Source organism: Chlamydotis macqueenii, chromosome Z (genome assembly GCF_036417535.1).
Source record: "Chlamydotis macqueenii isolate bChlMac1 chromosome Z, bChlMac1.mat, whole genome shotgun sequence".
Lineage (NCBI taxonomy): Eukaryota > Metazoa > Chordata > Aves > Otidiformes > Otididae > Chlamydotis > Chlamydotis macqueenii.
The window spans coordinates 33,853,531-33,874,005 of NC_141593.1; the positions used below are offsets into that span (position 1 = coordinate 33,853,531).

General features: G+C 38.5%; 1 protein-coding gene across 1 annotated transcript in view; it reads right to left on the reverse strand.

Annotated features, from left to right (window-relative positions):
• BNC2 (basonuclin zinc finger protein 2) overlaps window positions 1-20,475 on the reverse strand; it is a 335,260-nt gene that overhangs the window by 14,994 nt on the left and 299,791 nt on the right. Inside the window, exon 5 of the mRNA XM_086770329.1 lies at window positions 11,518-13,484. Coding sequence (XP_086626455.1) covers window positions 11,518-13,484 — 1,967 coding nt within the window. The remainder of the gene's footprint in view (window positions 1-11,517; window positions 13,485-20,475) is intronic.

Sequence of the window (20,475 nt, forward strand, 5' to 3'; positions counted from 1 at the left end):
TGTTTGTGCTGAAGTATTTTGCTGGTCCTTCACAAAAGGTACATTTCCCCTTAAGATATACTGAGGCAACATCCAGGTAGAATTTGTTGCCAAACTGCATGAATTAACATTTCTTTTCAAACCTGAATTATCTAAATATTACATGGTCCAAGTTTTGCAATCAGAAGTTTTCATCCTTCATTTTATTTTACTGTTACAACAGCCACATAAAACGTGATAATTTCGCAAGATTTCATGCAAACAGTCCCTTCAGTTCAGCATTTCACTCATGAATTTTACTGAGTTCTAAGTTTCAGTAAAAGCAAAAAAAAAGGATAAAATTCTGTCAGAACAGTTAGTTTCCCCCAATTATGCTTTGAAAGCAATTATTTTCTCACAAATACTGATGCACAACAACACATTATCTCATTATTTGTTTAGAAGGTTCATAGACTCTTTACTGATTGCGTTGTAAGTTCAAAGTCATAATAAACACTTAGATCCATGGATAGTTTTGTATGATTCCAGGTTCCACAGCAAATATGTAAACCATTTATTTTGGTCACAATGCCATGGTAATTCTCATTCCCACTGCTTTGTTTATCTAAAAAATGCTGGGCTTATTTATATAATACCAGAGGAACAATAAACCCAAATGCAATGTGGCACTTCAACAGAGTTTCTCTATTAGTAATTTTACATTACTAAAAAAGTACCCCTTTCAGGTGAACTGATAGCTGATTATCCTATAACCTCCCTTTGCTGACGCCCCAACTCCTCAGTAATTTCAATCCTCCAAGATTCTTCCATACATACTATTGTCAGAGGTTATTAAATTCTCAACTTTTTACCCATCCACAAGAGACTGTGCAAAGATATCTAAGGGAAGTATGAGTTCAGCTTGCTGTCCAAGGATTATTTTGGAAGAAACATTAGCGGCCGTCCCAGCCTGGCGCTTATATCTCATTTGAAACATCTACTCATTCCTGACCAACAAAGAAAATTTCAATAAAGTACTTTTACTGGTTTAACAGCAGTGAGCTCCTGGGATTGTCAAAGTGCTCAGTCTTTTCCGACGAGAGAAGGAATCAGCAGCTCAAATATAATTAACCTTCCATTCTCAATGCAAACTGCCACGCACAGGAGCTCTGCAGTCTATTAGTGAAGTTATAACGGCCAACAGGCAGAGGCAAAATTGGTCAAAAAGTTGGCTGCTGCTGTCATATTTTTAGAATTATGATTAATGACACTAATAATGTGGATGATTACTGATATGTGTATCTCCTGCAGTTTATCATATTGCACTGGCTGCCTACGTCCACAATAAACATGATGCTATCATTTACCTCTTTATTGAAGGCAATCCTTCTCTTGAAGGAGCACATTCTAATTACTTTGTAATGTTTTATGTCTTAAACATTTTGCAGCTCTGGACCTTGCCAACTGCTTCATGTCTACCATTGATTAATTACAGAATGTTTAATCAAAATTTAGAACCTAATGCAGTCATTTATGAGTGCGCTGCAGTGCCAAGATAGTTAGGCTGCCATCCCAAGCTTGGAGAGTACTGGATTCAAAATTAAATCCCAGAAATGTGGAAGATGCCAAAGATTTTACCTTGAGTGATTTGAGGTTAAAATCTTACTTCAGTTGATGAATGATAGGCACCCACACGAAATGAGAGGTCTTTCTTGTGCTTGTATGTGTGCTTGCCGTGTTCCTATTACATTTTTCTCATTCTTTAAATGTCTTCATTTTTCCCTTTATGCCATTGTTGCTGCAGTTGCTTCTCAGCTCTTTTACAAGCCTTCCCTGTGCTAGAGCTCTTGCAAACACCAGTCGAGACAGCGTAGTTTTGAAGTGGTTAAACAAGTGAAAAATAATTTGCAGGGACAAATACATAAGTTTTTTTTTTAATGTGGATTTTTATGGTACTGTCATACAACCATTCACCGTTGAAGTTAAGTGTTTTTTTAATACCATTACTGAACTGCTGAAATGGATGCTAATATAGCTTGGAGTGCTAATGTCAAATCCTGGTAATAAAAAAGACAGACTGCTGAATGAAATAATTTCAAGTAAAAAATAGAACAAAAGTGCTCTCACTCTCGCTCTCCACTTTTATTGAATTGGGACTGACTGAGCCAATTGCTTTAGAAGTCTGTAAAACACAATTACTAGTGAGCTGACTGACCCAGCAGTGCCCCTTTTGTGACAGAAGAGACTAAAAAGGCTGCAGAATTAGTGCTGCTCCCCTATCTGGCTATCAGACCTGAGAGATGACCAGTGCAGGATCTGTTATCCTTCCTGCCAGGGCCTTCTTCCTCCTCTCATGAAATCTTGATTTTCAGTCTTGCATAATATATCATCTGCCTGCATCTTCTTCTTGAAACAAGGGCTCATTTACCTTTTCTGAGTGGGAATCCAAGTTCTCTTTCTAACCATTGTATTTTTAGATCTTTATCTAGCAAGACAGTTATATATAGGTCTTCCTTTCAATAACGCATCCACAGACACACACACATACATACACGTTTGGGCTATTTTTATTTCCACATTTTGTGTGTTAAACACAAAAGTACAGTGTAAGATTTATGGGCAGCAAAATTAACTAAGTCCTGTTTGTATTTTCAGTTGTAAGTGGCTGAAGTGTAATTGCTTTTTTATTTTTGGCATAACAAAGAAAAGGAGAGAGAGAGGGAGAAAGAGGGAGGAAGAGGGAGAAAATGGAAAAAAAATATATTGAACTGGAAGCGGGCAACACTTCTCCCTAGTTAATAAAATAAGCAATAAAGTTTGTAAAGCATTAGAATCAAAATCAGTAACATTGGAAATAACAACTTATAAAACTTAAAATTTACAGCTTATGTTTCAGACTCATATAGTTTGACACAGACATACAGCTTAGGGCCTTTTTTCCCCTTTCTCTTCCAAAAAAAAAGAAAAAAAATGACAGTAAAAAATATCTTTTTATTACAATCCCATCCTTTCTTTCCATCCCCTGTGCTCTCCCCCATACAAAATGAACCACTTTACATTTATACACAATGCCAACAAAGTCCTACAATCTTGTTTTTTTATGACAGCGTGCATTTTTGGCAAATCTAAAACTCTTTCATTTCTCTTCCAGGTCCATTTATGTGAAGCTTGCAGGTGCCTTATGGCAAAAATGTTAAATTATTTCTTAGATAGATCTTTTTAAGTAATGCTTTTTAGGGCAAGCTTAAACGTGAAATGAGCTCTTAATTAAAAAAAAAAAAAAACCAAAAAAAAAGAAAAGAAAAACTTGCTTGGCACAAAGCAAATTGCTCATTTAAAAGATGTTGCTGGGAAGGAGGAAGCACTACTAAAAGCCTTAGATTTTCTTTAGAAGTGGTGGGCTCAAAACTTCTGTCAGGAAATATCCAGTGTTTGCCATTAAAAGGTCAACATGTGAGGAGCAATAAGTGATATTGAACCTGAGATACTCCGGTGTTACCTCAGGTCCCAACAGACCATCCAAGATATCTCTAGTACCATTTGGAACATTTTATGTCTACCTGCTGGACCTGAATGAGTGTTTTCCACTGTAGTAGCTACAGTATAATATCATGGATACTGGTACATGATGTGCGGCACAGCTGGCCATCTTTCCTGAAGAGAGGTGAAGGATAGAAGACTCTGAGTAATGCAAGTCAGGATTAAAGGGTGGTGCGCTTACAGTGCCTGTACAGAACACAGTCTTTCCTCGACAACGTAAAGTATTTAACTCTCACTGATAAGTCTGCAGATGCAGAACATTCCTTCAGGATTGCCCTTAGATAAGTGGTCAGCAGGCTGGTTATCCTTCCCCTTAACTATTTCCAGATCCTGCTCTACTTCACAAATTTGCTATTACTCCCTGTCACACTTGCTAACCACTAGCAACTAGTACAACCATGAAAAGGTGTCCCAGATTTAGAGAGGCTGGGGTTTTGGTTTTCTTCTCGCCGGGGCCCATAAATTGCCAAATATTTTTGAGTAACATATTTTTACCATGACATATTCCAGTGCAAAACACTCCCATGTCACCTGTTTGTTGCAAACCTGCCATCACGCCCGTGCCTCAGACATCAGTGGCTACAGCAAAAGGCTCCCTGCAATTCTTAATCAATCTATCCATGTCCACTAGCCAAAACCTATCTTGTCAAAAAGCAATGGAATAGGAATGCAAATAAGCTTTGTTTCAATGTACTGATGGCCTGCTACACAATTCTGCTTCAAAAAAATATCCTGTGACGTCATAAACCCTAAAAATGACTATATCTTTGGGATAAGGCCAACAAGAAGTGGACAATGTCTACTTCTGTCTAAATATACTGACAGGACTGGTTAGGCCATAAGATCTGATGTCAAGTTCACCTCTTCAGTTGCCAGTTTCTCTTTTCAGACAGACAAGTGCAGCTGACAAATGAATGCATTGCGTATGTATGTACGACAGCATTTACCTCTCTACTTACTGTCTCCCTCTTTCATAGAGAACTATAACTCTGAAGGGCACTAAACACACAGCTTCTCCTGCCATGTGTCTCCATCCCCATTTCATTATTTCTCCCCAGACTCCTCCACCTGGGAGTACTACATCTCTCAGGTTGCAGTCTCTTACTCCATCTGCAAAGCACAGCTTCCCCCACTACAGCACAAATCTTACAGTCTTCTCCTGTTAAGTTTAAAAGAACAGCTAGAGCCTTTCTCTGCAGGAACAGATGCTTTGTTTACCCCACTTCCAAAAGACTCTAGGGAAGATAGGACATCTCTGTACATGGGGAACATCTTTACATTTACTCAGATAAGCGGAAGATAGTTGATTTTCTCCTGCTTTCTGGAGAAGAGTTTTGCTTCTTCCAGTTATTTCCTAGGAACCGAGGGGCAACCAGGATATTATGAATAAGCATTCACGTTCCCAGTCCTGTCTCCCCAAATAATCTCTTTCACTGAACATAAAACACAGAACCTGCACAGGAAACTTGGACAAAGCAAATTAAACATTTACACTATTTGTCACAACACACACCAGGAGAAAATATTATTCAATGCATGTTTTGCTCTTGGCTAGTATTTTCAATGCTTTACTTATGCTTACCACCTATCTTAATCCTGGTGTAGCATTTTATTTAAACAAATTTTTCAGGTCATTGAAAAGTCCTTGACTTATTTTGCACGTTCACACAAAAAATGAGACTTCTTACACTGCACAAAAAACTACTCTCACTCTCAAAGTGACATCATTTTGTATACCGAAAGAGAACAAAATAATGAAGGCAGCAGATTGTTTTAATAAACAACCACCACCTTCAACTCAAACCCAAAGCAAATGGACATGTGTAGTTGGAAAAGATCTCCCTCCATGCCAGAGCTGATCCTGCAATCTTTACTCACATAAATAGGCTTGTTTTAATTTATTTATTTTCTTAAAAAAAAAAAATTCTTAGGAATAAATTAGTTCTGTGCATTCTAGTTTTAATTCTGCTTCTCTTGTTCACATTGGTGAGTATGCTATATGACAAGCAGTCTGTGTTCAACGTGACTACTCATGGAAGGGGTTAGCTCTGTGTTAGGAGTGGCACAAAATGTTTCTTTACGATCCAGGTTCTCCTGGGTAAGGAAGAGTTATGTGAACATTAGCAATGATACACATCTTAGTGACTCTGCAAGACAAAAGCTAATGGTTCATGCAATTGTATTAGATATGCAGCTAGTCTCTTCATGAACTGCATCGTGTCCAGCAACAGTATCATAGGTGTAAATATGTTTATATTTTAAGAAACTTATGAAATAGCCCTTTTGTCTCATGACAAATGGTTCATCAAACACCTAATGTCTTAAAACCTGACTTCCTTGTTCTTACTGGAGGAAATTCAAGCCGTATATGACAGCTAATTACATTAAGGGAAATACGGTAATAGTTATCATAGTCTGGTGTGAAATAGCTTATTTCTTGGAGCTATCTGGTCCTAAAATTGAGTGCCTTTGTAGGAAATAATTATCTAAAAAGTTATCTGTAGAAGATTCCAAGCATAGTAGGATGATCAAAAAATGGGTGCTGTTGTGTCAGGGAGGTGATAACAGGAGGCAGGTCGCAGCTTTCTCACATCTTCACCTCCCTTGATAATGTATGCAGTGGCTCTTCACAGGTAACTGATGTTAATTTATTCAAGCACACCTGTACAGGGCTGGAAGTCAGGTAACCAGGCAAAAAGTATGCCTCTGCTTTTTCAATACAGCTACCCAGAGGCCTATATCTGCACAAATTTAGTTCTGGAAACATCAGCAGGTTTTAATAAACCACCTACAGATGTCTTGCTCCATACAAATCAAGGAGTTTACATGTTTAAATCTGGACTGATTTAACTAGCAATCAAGTGGCATGATCACACTTGGCACCAATAGTTGCCTCATATTTATTTATAAGTTACTCTATGCAGATATTATTTTGTTTTAAAATTTATTCATGGGGCTCAACCGCCTTTTCCATCTTGTGGAACACACACACACACACGCACACATATGCTCACTTTGTGAGAAAATCTGAAGACAAACCTGAGCAATTAATAGCCCTATTTTAGTAGCAGAAAAACAAAGTGAAAAGTTCTTGCTTTGTTCCTCTGAACAGCTACACTGAGAATTAATTTATTTTGCATACACTGAGAGAAAGGAAAATGTGGCAACATATTGTTCCTAACGCTGTGTCCTAGCTAAAGAAACACAGATTTTAATAAAGCCAGTACTGAGATGAAATGGGGATTTAGCACGCACTAAAGCTGATAGAGAAATGGCTGTATTTCTCCTTAAAATCTGACAGTAGCTTCTCAACAAGACTTACTGAAGGCAGAAGGTCCACCCGCTTCCTGTTTCATCACTGTTTTTGACCACAAAATTCTTAAAGGTGAGAGACAGAAATGAAGCCAACTGCTCTAAGCTTCACCTTCCAGACATTCACCTCTGCATGTGCTCTCCAGCACAGACTCTTAGATGAAACTTTGGCATCCCTGTCCTCTTTGGACAGGAAATAACTATTCCCTCCTCCCATCTGCACGTTTCATCCACAGCTCAGGATCATTCCCTAAGCGGCTCTACCTCAGTGCCAGCTTCAAGGACCAACCATATCTATCCCTTTGTAAGGCAAGGTCAGTATCTGCTGGGGTAGGACTCACAGGTGAGGCTGGAAGCAGATCTCAGGGGAATCTAACCACTGGGGTAACAGGCCTTTTCTCCTCACTCACAAGACAGACCTCCTCTAAGTCCAGAGAGAATTCACTTTACAAGGACAATTCTTTCAATTTAAGTGCACAGTTCCCACAGGAACATATTTTCTTCCCTTCTCTCTCTTTTCCAGCTAAAAACTATTTGGAAAATATGTCTTTCTATTCAAAAAGAGGCTTGTGACATTGCTTCTGACCATCGACATAATTTTTATGCAGTCTCTTTTCCTATTTATTCTCCATCACCTTCTTGCAACAATATGTAGCCTGAATATCTTGCCTTTAAAATAAAGGACATCTGAAGTAAATACAGAAACAGAAACGGAAGAACAGCTAATTAAAGGGGTGGCTGGTGAAGAATGGAAGAAAAAGTGGTTTTCACAAGTGTAGTGCTTCCAGGAAAAGAAAACCAAAAAGACTTCTCTCTTTGGGGAAAAGATCAAAGACAGAGGTATGTATAAGGTTGATTTGATGAGGGATGTTACCTGTAGCTCTGAAGGTGATAAAGAAAGACTATTTCAAAAAAATCTAGGCTTCGTGGATCTCGACTATTCAAAAGCAACACTATCTACATTTTAGGAGGAAATTTACTGTGTCATTGACAGTAAGGGCTGGGATTCTGCTTTGCTGTCCTCTGCTCTGTGTTGAAAAGACACTTGTGAGGCGGGACTCCTGAATGTTCTGGTTATCTTGACTCTAATTTACAAGGAGTAGTAGTGTTTAGTCAAAGAGATGTCAGCAGATATTCCAAACTTTCTGGCAGAAGTATATTTATGCAGGAGTTGACCTTGGCACAAATGACGTAGGAATAGTGAAGCTGGATTTAGTCAATCCTTAACATGAATTGCTACAGGATGCATTCCCCAACAAAGGGTTGTAGCTCTGTCATAGATAAAAAAAAAAACTCCTTCCATCAAAACAACACTGCATTTGCTCCTGATGTGATCTGCTGCCTCTGGTAACCAGAAGTTTGTATCACAACCCCACCTTTGCAAAGCCCATTTTACAATAGCTACACCCACTGTCAACCATTTGGAGTTCTGTGTCTGCACAGAACTAGAATTCCATTGGAAAAGGTCTTAAGCCATATCAGATGCCTCTAAAGGAAACAAAAAGGATCAGTTAGTGTTATGTCCTTGTAAGCTCGTATTTTCTTTTAGAACATAACTAGAGTTATGAGTTTGAAACGTCAACCTAGTTATAATAGGATTAATAATATTATTAATAAAATATTATATGGAAATATGATTAATAAAATTATTAAAAATAAAGATATTAACTTCACAAGACTCTATAAGCTATGGGATAGCTAGAACTCTGATTTCATTACAAAGATAGTACAGAGAAAAAGATGTAATTTTAATTTTCAGAGCAAAGAAGTTTTAAGCTTTTCTGACTCGTCAAATATTATGTGACTCACAACACAAGTAAATCACAGAGACTTTTTACGTGTCCAAAATGGAACACCAAGACACAACAAACATTATCCAGTAATTATTATTGTGTGCTTCAGGTAGCTATTTCTTACTTCTTGTACAGCAATTAATACAAAATCCTTCCAAGCTTTTACGTTAAACTGATTTAAGATTGGAAGAAGTTCTTACTTTGCAATGCTATTAATTTATCCAGTTATCTTTGAGGTGCTCTCATAATCTGAAGAGCTAGAAATTGTATACTTGTGTAATGACCCTCTCTAAAGTAAATGAATATATTTTAAAAGAATATCAGCAAAAATTTAAAAATTAATCAAATGGAAAAATCTTGAGGGCAATTAAACAGCTTGCAAAAAAAAAAAAGGAGACTTTTAATTCCTAACTTTATTTTTAGAAAATTTTATTATTTGAGAAAGTATTAGAAAATAATGTTTAAAATGTTTACTTAAATATTTCATCCACTTTCTTTTATGTGCTGTACATATGCTTTCATTTCTACAAATTCCTAGACATTGCACTTCTGGATAAGCATGAATAGCCCAGGGAAGTTTTGAAATGTTTTTTGCTCTAGTATCTGAAGTAACTGTGAAGAACCATGAGAGTATTGGTTCTTCAAGGCATTTCCAGACAACTGTTGCAAATCAGGAGTGATAATGAACTTACAAAAGCATCAAGCCTGAATTGGCACACAAACTGCACTATATCTTTGAATTTTTCAAAGTGTGTAACTACTCTTAAATCTTTGCAATTAAAGGATATAGTATGTCTATGATTTTCTTTTGTCCCAATTGCAACACATAACTGAAACATATTCTGATAATTACTAGTGGAATGATATAAAAAGATGGTCTTGTGCCTTACACGACTCAAACTGAAATGTAAATAATAATTTTATGTTTAAATATGCAGTCTGCATTTTAAGTTCCTGAAAAAGATTTTTATTCTATGGCTTGTTTTCAATATGCTTAGTAGGAGTATACTACATAGTTCGTGAAATATTTTCAAAATACACCATTTTTAAATGTTCTTGTCTCAGAAATATTTTATGTATGTCATCACAGTAATCTCTTTCTTAGAATACATAAATCTTTACTATGCTAACTTTATTATTAGCATGATCTATCAATGGATTCCTGCTGAAATTTAATACATTGCATAAAGTTCCAAATCCTAAAGCTAGCCACTTCATACTTCACATACTGGATGCAAAGCTGTTTTGCTTAGCACATGACTGACTTTTCATAATTCACTTGAGGAAATAGACCAACTAAGCCAAATTCTTGACTAACAAAACCTGTGCAATTTCAGGAACTGAAAGGGGTTGCACACATCCAAACTCAGCATAGATTAAGCCGCTGACTCACATGCTTCCCTTGTCAAACTCAAGTCTCATAAAAGTTATCAGGATACCCCAAGAAGGGAGTCTTAATGTAGTTTTACCTGCTTCATGCCTGGTGGTTTCATCCTACTGAAACCTTCTAGATTGTCCTTCTAATCTGTTTTGAACTTGTATTCTTATGTGTGGTCCTATTTTTCTGTTTAGTGGATTTTATAAATGGCAACAGAAGACATAAGGTATCTGGGGATGGAACTCTCCATAAAAATAGTGAATTTTGGCTCCTCAGTATCCTCAACACTAACTTACTTTCATTTTATATGACATGACATATTCACGATCAAACCACATCAATTTCAACGAAAAAAAAAAAAAAGAGGAGCTGTGTGTGAAATGTTTACGTTTAATTTCCTTCCTGTGTCTGCTGAATTTTTACAACATAATGCAAAAATATGAAACACAAGTAAAGGAAAAGAGATGACCCAATCTCACCATCACACCATGAACCAGGGAGATTTTGTTATGCGACAATATGATCATCATCATATGCAAAAGCTTTTATCCACAAGTATGAAATAACTGTGTTATCCTACTACCTTGACAAATTTCATTTATATTACATTTTCCTCAGGAATCAAAAAGAATAGTGTATTTAAAAAAAAACCCACCCTATGAGTTTAAGGACCAGCTGCTTCTGTTTAAGCCCAACTGTTTCTGTATTGATGCAGCATAGCTAGGGCATGATGTAATCTGAAGGGCTAGCAGAATATACCCTGGTTGATCTTAAAAATTTGTAGGGGTCTAGCCCCTCCTCTCTGAGTGTGAGTAATTCCCATCAGTGGGGAAGGGAGTTGCTCACATGCAGAAAAGAAAATAAAGTAAACTAAATGACCGTAGTGGATAGAGAGGTGTATAAGTTTCACTAAAGAAAGAGACAACTATTTTCTTAATATTTACTTGTTCTTGCTACAACATAGGAGCTAGTTTTAAAAACTGAAGAGATGAAAGAAGAGTCTTCTAATTCTTCCTGTTTGCTTTTATGTGACCCTATGGGGGCAGAAATCATTTTTTTATTCCAGTCCCTCCATTCTCTCTTTCCATCCATTCATGCAACTGTCCATCCACCCCCTCTCCTTCTTCCTAGTTCTATGTTTGATATGCATGCATGGAGATAATTGTATTGTATATAATTTGCTAGATATTTAATAGAAGCTTTTCTTGTTTTAAAAGTTGCAGGGAGAAGAAAATAAATGTAATAAAAGCTGCTGCTTATAAACAGAAGTACAATACACATGTTCACAGGCACGCAGAAAGAATAATGACATTTATTATCTAGCCAGTCACTTAAGAGGATGGCACAATATATACTATCCTGAATGCCAAGCAACAATAAAATCTTAAAGTGATAAAACTCTCTCAATGTCATGGGAACACGATTGTCACTTATCATTACTGTGCATCTCTCTATTTCTTCATATATCCTAAACTGCCTATTCTTACATAATTCAATACATTTAATAATGTAGAAAATCAATTAATATTTACTGACCTGTCTCTGCTTCTCCGTGATGGGAACGCAGCATTACAGCCAGCCACTGTGCAGACATGCATCTCTTTTAAATGAACATTTCTGTAGTGAAGCTTCACACTGTAGGAACTCTTGAAACTTTTCTTGCACACATAGCAGATCTTGGGGTCTGGGCTGGAGCACATTTCACCTTCTGGGGAGAACTTCTGAGGGCTGCTGTAGTTGAACGTAGAAGCAAAACTTTCATGAAGGGCAGCCATACTGGCACTGCCACCATTGTAAAGTCCATATTGGCTCATGTAGAACATATCATATGTAGGGTCTGTGTACTCTTCCTTCACCTTAATGACATCCTGGTTGGAAGAGTCATTGTGGTTCTCATCTGGTCTGTCACTGTGCATCATAGATTTCTCACCAGGTTCGTGGAGGCGATCATCGCCTTCCATGGATTCCTCGCACAATTTGGGCTCTGATGATTCTGACTCATTTTCATAGTCTCTCTCGTGCTCCTGGTCTTCTGATGTCATGCTGTCTGCCCTTCTTATGTCTGGTCTGGAAATGCATCTGCTTCTATCACTTTTGGAAAAGTCTTTCACAGACAGGCCTGGGCTCATTTCCTCCTGAGAATGGCAGTGATTGTCATGACCAATGTCATTCACCATCGTGCTGCTGTCATTCACCTCTTCGTCGTCATCATCAAACTCATCGGCAGTATCGATAACTTCCTTTTCAATTTTAACTGGCATGCTTGACTTCCTTGGTTTCTTCTTGGGGGCAAGGTCAGGATTAGGCTCTGGGGTGGGCATCAGCACTGAAGGTACTGATGACTCTGAAGGAGGAGGGGGATGCTGCTCCATGCCACTCACTGCTGGTATTATTGGACTGGTAGGGAGTGAGGTTGGAGGACTCACCATCTCCCCAGGAGTAAGTAAATTTCTGTAAAAAGGAGGAACAGGTTGGACAGTCTTTAAAGCTGGGAATACCAGCTGACTGGGAAGAGGGTTCTGTAGTAGAGGATCTAGAGGGGGAGTGGTAAACCCCATTGGTGGTCGCCCAGGGCTTGTTAAAGATAGGTTGGATTTTGTACTTGCTATGACTGGAGTGGCAGCACCTGATGTGGCACGAATTAGATCTTTGTCACGGTTATTCCTTAGCATAGGCATGTGGAGGCGGGGATTGGGGTTAGCACTGTGGCGATTGCGGCTTCTGAGAGAGCTGAAGACCATGTTGCAGCCCTCAATAGTGCAGCGGTGCTTGATTTTCAGGTGAACAGCATTGTAGTGGATTTTAAGAGTACCTTTGTCATAGAAAGTTTTGCCACATGCATTGCAAAACACTCTTCCTTTCCTCGAGGCCGACCCCATTCTCCTCATTCTGTGAATGCGGAATGAACTTTTAGTGTGTTCTGTTTTCGATAAATCATTGACAGGTGTAGGCGTCTGAACAGGAGAGACGCAGGCTGGCTCAGTTTTGGGCTCAACATTTGTGATGCTGGTCAAAGCATTCCTGCTGGATGGTTGCTCATTCTTGAAAGGCGTAGGGGAAACTTCAGATTCACTGCTCTCATTATATTCATTTTGGGTCGTAAGGCTTGGTTCACGGAGCCTCATTGCCGGCTGTTCCAGCAGGAGGCCGTTTGGAGGCAGCCCCAGCAGCGGAGCAGAGACTGGATTTATGTACTGAAATGGAAGCAGGAATGCAAGGCTGTTCGGGATGTTTTCAAAATGATGAATGCTGGAAGGGTTGCTATTCTCCAGGTGAGCAAGGAGACTTGGGCTCCTGGTGCGATTATTGCTTTCAATAAAAGTCCTTATATCTGAATCTGTCTTTGAAGATGGCACAGCCACAGCCTGACCTTCTTTTTCTTGAATTGCCATCAGCTCCACGATGGATTTGGTTTCTCCAAATCTCAGGAACTGCTGAAGGGTAATGATCTCTTCTTCCCTGGACATTATGGCCCAGCGGTCCAGCACCTTGCCTGCAGCATCCTAGAGGCCATATGAAAGAAACAACAAAGACAAACACAAAGAAAAAAAAATTATTGATTCTGCATAATCATTGAATTCAATAGAAGGTGCTCTGCTGCCTGAACGTGAAACACTAAGCTCAAAAAACAACATGCAAACAGCCTCAATAGAACTCGACCAAAAAATGCAAACGTTCTAGCCATGCAAATACAGTAATTAGAGTCACAGTCAGAGAAACAGATTGAGTTTAATAATGTCAGAGCAAACAAAATGTACACCACGGGGCTCTGTGATCTAAAATACTTTCAATACTTTTTTTTTAACAACAATGATCTATGTGTAATGTTACTGTTCAGCATACATCAGCATAAAACTGTTGCTGTGCGCTCCATTGTAAAATACAGAGAATTGTACCTTAATCACTATTAAATGGTGTCACTATAAGAAAGAGCTAAATAAATGCATTTGATAGATTTGCTTCTTGAATATAAGCAGACATAAGACTAAAGTCACTCATGGGCCATCTCACAAGAAATTTTGATGCAAGGCAAAAAGTCTTAAAAATAGCACACAATACTTGTACCTTACTTTTTTTTTCCTTTTTCTTTTTTTTTCCCCATGACAGCAATACTGAAAAACATATTCATTATAAACTTGCATCAAAAGGTAGAAATTGGGGCACTGGTTTTAAGCATAACTGGACTATTGCTGGCAATTGCTTGTAAGCTTGCAATCTTGGTATGGCTTAGACTTAAGAGATTACTTTTTTGCAGCCTTGTTATAAATGACAGTTAAAAATATATAAAAACTAAGCATCTGATGGATGTAGATAGCATAAATGTGTAAAAATGTTGTCTCTTAACATCGCCTTCTGATAGCAAGGGAAAAATCCAGAGAGAATACACATCAGTAATCACTAGACTATCTGTTGTTAAATATACATTAAAAAGCATTTCACACTTTCATTTTTGCTGGTAAGCATGAGATTTGCCTGAAGGTAGGACTTAAAAATTCTGCAATGTAATGTCAGGCAATCCATTCCAGCACGTATTGATAAAAACATATTAAAATACTTATATAATGAATATATCATTTTATTGGCATCTTTCCTTTTGGGCAAATGCTGGACATAACATCAGCCCAGTAACTTATAACCAAAAAGCACTGTTGCAGGCCGCCAGACCAGAATTATTCCAATGCTTCCTCATGCATTAAACAGTTTGAAAGCCAGGCAAGATACTACATCGTACTGTCTCTGATCTTTTTAAATCCTGAATCTCAGCTTCAGAACCTTACCCGAACACTTTGGACTACACAATATTGCAAAAACCCACTAGCTCTTGTTTGATTATGAAGTCTGCAAATACCTTTCTTTTTTTCAGGTCTTGTTTATTTGTTTATTTTATTATTTTAAATCTTCTTTATTGTTCCCTCCCCTCACATTTTCTAGAGTACTGGAAACTGCAATTTGTCCCAAATAGTAAAGCATGTATATAAAGCATATATTTGATTACAGCTGGTTTTATTGTTTCAGTTCTGATCTGTGTCACCTCTCTGGATGCAAAGTTAATGATGAAGGTCAATGCCATGTATGCTTCAGTACCTTAGATGCAACTATAAAACCTTTAGAAAGGCTCCACCCATGACCATTCACAATCAAACCTTACAAGACTATGAAACCCTCAGGAGCAATTAATTATGGAAAATCTTACCCAGCTGACCCAGTTGGAAAGCCCCAGAAACCATCCCTACGCAGAGAATATTCAGTGTGTATTTACATAGTGATGAAGGAAACACCATGATGCAGATGCTGGTCCTGGTTTGCAGCATTAGTCAGTAAATATCCCCACCTTTGAACACCTTTAAGCACTGTAGACCTCTCTAATTTATATGCCCTCTCAGCTCTACTCGTCTGATGGAGCAGTATTTTACAGGCAGTCAGTGCTATCTAGTAGAAATCATTCAGAACATCAAAAAACCCACACAGAACAACAAAACAAAGTGAAACAAAGCAAAACCAAAATGGGGCTAGAGGAGGGAGAAAAAAAACCCAACAATAGCACAAACAAACAATTAAAGGACAGGTTCATATTTTAAAGCTCTAAGATTTTTTTTTTTCCCCCATCCAACTAACTTTGGCTACTTTCCCCATGAGTGTGACCTGAAGCTTCTTACATTTACTTCTCCCACAACTCCCAGCCAGCAATGCCAGTTCTACGTTTGAGTAATTCCTACCTGGAACTGCAAAACCAGACTCGGTTAATATTTTGGTCTCCAGGCCTTCGCTGTCACCTCTGGTCCAATCTATATGCACACATTTCTAATTCAAGCCACAAGTATTCATTCCTTCTAACTGTAACTTGCAGTGTTTGAAGATGGAAATAACATCGTCTAATTTACACTGCTTACATGTATTGAATTAGGATTCCTGTCTGCAGTCAGCTGCAGGCTGCTTTGTAATGTACTACTGGTAGTAATTTGTTTTGTTTTTGCTTTAATTTGTAAATTACTCACAGGCTTATGTAACAGATGGATGCTTTACAAAATGGGATACTTAAGTAAATAAAAATTAAATACAGCCAGCATGACAATAACTCATGAGAGTAGTAGGTACGGATGCTGCGACAGACTCCCATACATAAGTGGAAGGTGGTACCACGCAGTCATTCCCCCAGCAGCAGCGCAACCCGCTCTCCGCGTACACAGAGCAGCACACATCATCTAAATGTGAAGGCTCTTGCTATGATTTTGGGGAGTTATTCTGGAGCTTAACTCAAGAGAAGCTGGCAGCTGGCTACATGAGCTACCTCTCAGTGAGATGCCACCACCCTTTATTTCATTTAGTTTCAGGATTTGTGATGAGAGGGGCCAGACCTTCAGCAGCTGCTAAGACCTGATGATCAGAGTAACTGGTAGCCAAGGGTGTGATCATCACAGCATTACCCTCCCTGTTACAGAAACAGCAGGGAATCAGAAAGCTGCTCTTAAACGATCCTCGCTTATTCCAACTAGTTATATCAAGGTATATCTTGTTAATTTTCAGCAATAAGTTGTTTGGCTTTTTTCCCTCAGCAGAAGTAAAGAAAAATTGCACAGATGCCTATATTTCATAGAAAACACACTACTTATGGATACTGTGTAGCATATGCTTCAATATTTACATAGTGATGGCTTTCCATAAATCACTGGAAGTACGCATTACGCAAAACTAGATAAAGAGGGAATAGGAATGTCATTTTTTGATAAAACTTAAAATTAACAAAAAATCTAACCATTATCCCCTTTGAATTAAGCTATAACTAGCTAGGGATCTCTCTGTATATGGTAATACTTGATTAGAGGTTCAAGTCCTTTCTTACATGTAATCGATCTCTTGTTTCTTACAATCTCTCACACTAAATTTTCTCCCCAAAGCCATTAAATCATATCCACATTTAAATATTTCATGACAAAAGGTTCCAATTTACATTACGTTTTTCAGCTCACAACTGATTAAGCCAAGCCTCCTGTGACAACGTGTACAAGGAAGTCGGTGAGTATAGAGATACCACTGCAGGCTTACAGCTCTAAGCCAGGCAGTAGACAAGTAAGCCCAACCCATACAGCATATAGTGATGCTCTTCCTTCTTTGCCCATACAGCCTTCTTTTCATTTTGATTTCATTTTATATGTGTGGGTAGCTCTCTCACAATTTCAGATGGAGAAAATATTTTAATCTCTAAATCATATTAAATTAGTCTCTAAGCAGACAAGACATAGCCTTGGCTCTTTTTCTAACTCTAATCACACACTTCACTCTATTATTTGTATAGGTATGGATTCACATACACACATACTACATTAGATCTATAAAGTAATGTCATGGTTAATCACCCTCCCCATTTTTGTTGACTATATGTTAGGAAGAGATGTGTCAAGATACAGAATCATAGAATAGTTAGGGTTGGAAGGGACCTTTAAAGATCCCCGAAAGGAGCAGGGGCATCTCCAACTGGATCAGGTTGCTCAGACTCCTGTCCAATATGTTAGGGCGCATCTTCTCTTAAATTTCTGGGTCAGATAAAACAAGTCATAGGTGTCACGGTGATAATGTTAGATAATACAAACAAACTACAACAGAAGATGGACACAAAGATCACTGTAATTTTTAGGAGCTTAAATGGGGAGGATTATTGGGAGAATGAACACTGGGAGATGAATGTTCATTTGCTGAGGGCCTTTAGGCTTTATAAATTTCAAGCTTTCAATTCAGCTTTAAAAACTCCCAATTTAAAAACTGCCTATACAGAAAATAAGGACAGTCTACACAAACGTACACTATAAACATACACTGTAAACCTTGAACTTGTGTTACGAAAACATGTTTCAAACTCTCACTTTGTGTGAGAAGCTCCATTGACTCCTCAGCCTGCATTATCTGCAGGTAATTTTATACCATCTACACTGACACAGACACATCTATGTACATACACATACGCACCACAGACACTTCACAGTTCTATTTTTATCTTATCAATTAATTTATTGGCATAGAAAAAAATGCATATATACACCTGGCTGAATATATAGTGAGAGATGATTATACAAGAGTTGAGATTAATAAAAAGGTTAAAATAAAGTTGAAATTGCTTCTTAAAAAAAGCCTGATGTTCTGGGAAACACGCAAGGATTGGTTTTGGGCACTACTTGACCGAATGAGAACCACTGAAACTTATACAGAAAAACACATTGCTAGCCTTCATATTTTAGCAAGTTTGCATATGCACCATGAACTGCCTCTTTTGATGAATATCAGCTAAGCATCCATGTTACAAAATATTACATAGATGCATGTTTGATGAAGCAAGTCTTGTATTTATCACAAATCTTTCTTCTGTAAGCCCTTCTTAAAGAGCTATATATTTTCTAGCTGATGTCAAAGAAACATTTTGAGTGCAGCTGTAACAGTTGAAAAGCAGCCTGAAAGATATTCATTTGGTCATACTATAATTGCAGGGGATGGTTTTAATTAGGGTGCAGACAGAAAAAAAAAAATCAACATTTGTTTCTAATAAAGAAAAGCCTACATAATTTCCATGATTTAGGGTTTGTTATTTTTGTTTGGCTGAATTTCCCAGAAGCATCTCTTTGCTTCCCAATTAAATTTCAAGCTGTTACACTATGGGTAGTCCTACTACTCCTGGGGTAAAAGTTACCAAAGGCATGCAGCAGCACACTGACTCACATTAGTACAGATGGGGCAATGCGCAACACCTCTTGCTCATTTTGGCTAACGCCCACTGACCTCAGTAGGAGAGAAGTAAGCCCTGTATCTAGTTTTCCATAGAAATGTATACTTACACATACAATCACATACTCATTATCCTGATAGGTGTTTTTACCAGGCTGAACCTAACTCACTTCTGCTCCTGTAAACATGAAGAAAAGGTGTGCACACTTGCTCACCATGGTTATACACATGAAACTGATATGAGGTTTAACACACTCAGCCTGCAAAGAGCCACGGTTAAAATTTTTTCCCCTCATCTGTCACTTCTCATCCACCTCCCACCAGCCCCACTTCCCCAAGTGAAACCATATGAGCAAACTCGTGTTTAAGTGTCAGCAGTCCTTTCCTTGAGTTACACAGCTGCGGCAGGAACAAACACAGCACAGCACTACCGAATCCTCAGTCAATAATGGAAATCTTTATCTTTTGGCTTCACTGCAGCCTCCACTCTGCTAGAAAAATCAAAAGGGATAGATCTTCTTCCCTCCTGACACCCCCTTTCTCTTACCTGTTGGACTAATTTTCCTTGCCCCAAAGACATGGGGTATGCATGAGGATACCAGCATGTTACAACAGGGGAAGAGAAGGCAGCTGCCTTTCCCCAGGGAGTGAGGGAAAGGCCTTCTCCCCCACTGAGAACGGCACTGGCAGTATGTATTCAAGTGAAGGGTAACATGAAGGAGATTTTATTTACTTATATGCATTCTTATGTTGACTTCTGCTGCCAGGTTTAGCAACAGGTACTTGCTCTGGTCGCTCCCTAGACTCCTGGTCTCCTTATGCATTTAGCAGCAAAAAGCTTTGTGTTCTGACCAAAAAGACCCCCAAAGACCTTTGCAAACTTTACTATTGTAGACACTGGGTCAAATCTGGCTGCACTTTAGATCCAGAGTAATTGCACTTCAAATCCTGAGTAATTCCACTGACCATGTTGGAAAGTAATTTTGACATAACTTAGCCCTCAAACACGATGCGGAGCCAAATCTGTTTGAATATATATCTGAGGTGTACCACCATGGTGGATCACAGCGGCCGTGTAACGACACACAGGAGCACTGCTCAGCAATTCCAGAGTGAAAGTGAGGAACACCATGTCCTGCTGAAACTGCAGATGGAACATAAGGAGGTGGAATGCAATAACTGCAGCTGAAACCTAGCCAGGACACCGCCGTTAACCACCCACGCTCTCGCTAAAAGGCCTACTGGGTCTTTACTGACCAAAAGTATGCAGGTCCTCTGTTTTATATCTCATCCCAAAGACACATGCCAGCAGCACAGACCCCTGCACAACCAACCTGCTGGAGGGCTGGTTCTGGGCTAATTTTCAGGCAAAATATGAAAACACTGGATCCCCTGTTGAGGGATCATGTGCTCATGACTCCTTTTGGGGATGGAACTTCCTCACAGGGCACCCCAGCTGCAGAATGCCTTTTTATTTTTCAGGTTCACCAACCCTAAAACACATTTGAAAGCATTGCCCTGAAACATGATGACATTCTGTCAAATGTCAACTGTAAAGCATCTGTGACAACTAGGGGTGGAGGGGAGTGTCTCTTACCATTTTCAGAAAAGAAATATTAATTTGAACTCTTTCCTGCTCTTCAAGAATGTGTATTCACCTTTGCAACTCCAGTAAAACTATTAGGATGCAAGGGCACTAGTTTTAAATGCTGCTTCTGATTTTTAAAACATATTGTTTGACTTTTGATAAAATATTCACTTTGTTAAGGAATGCTCTTGATT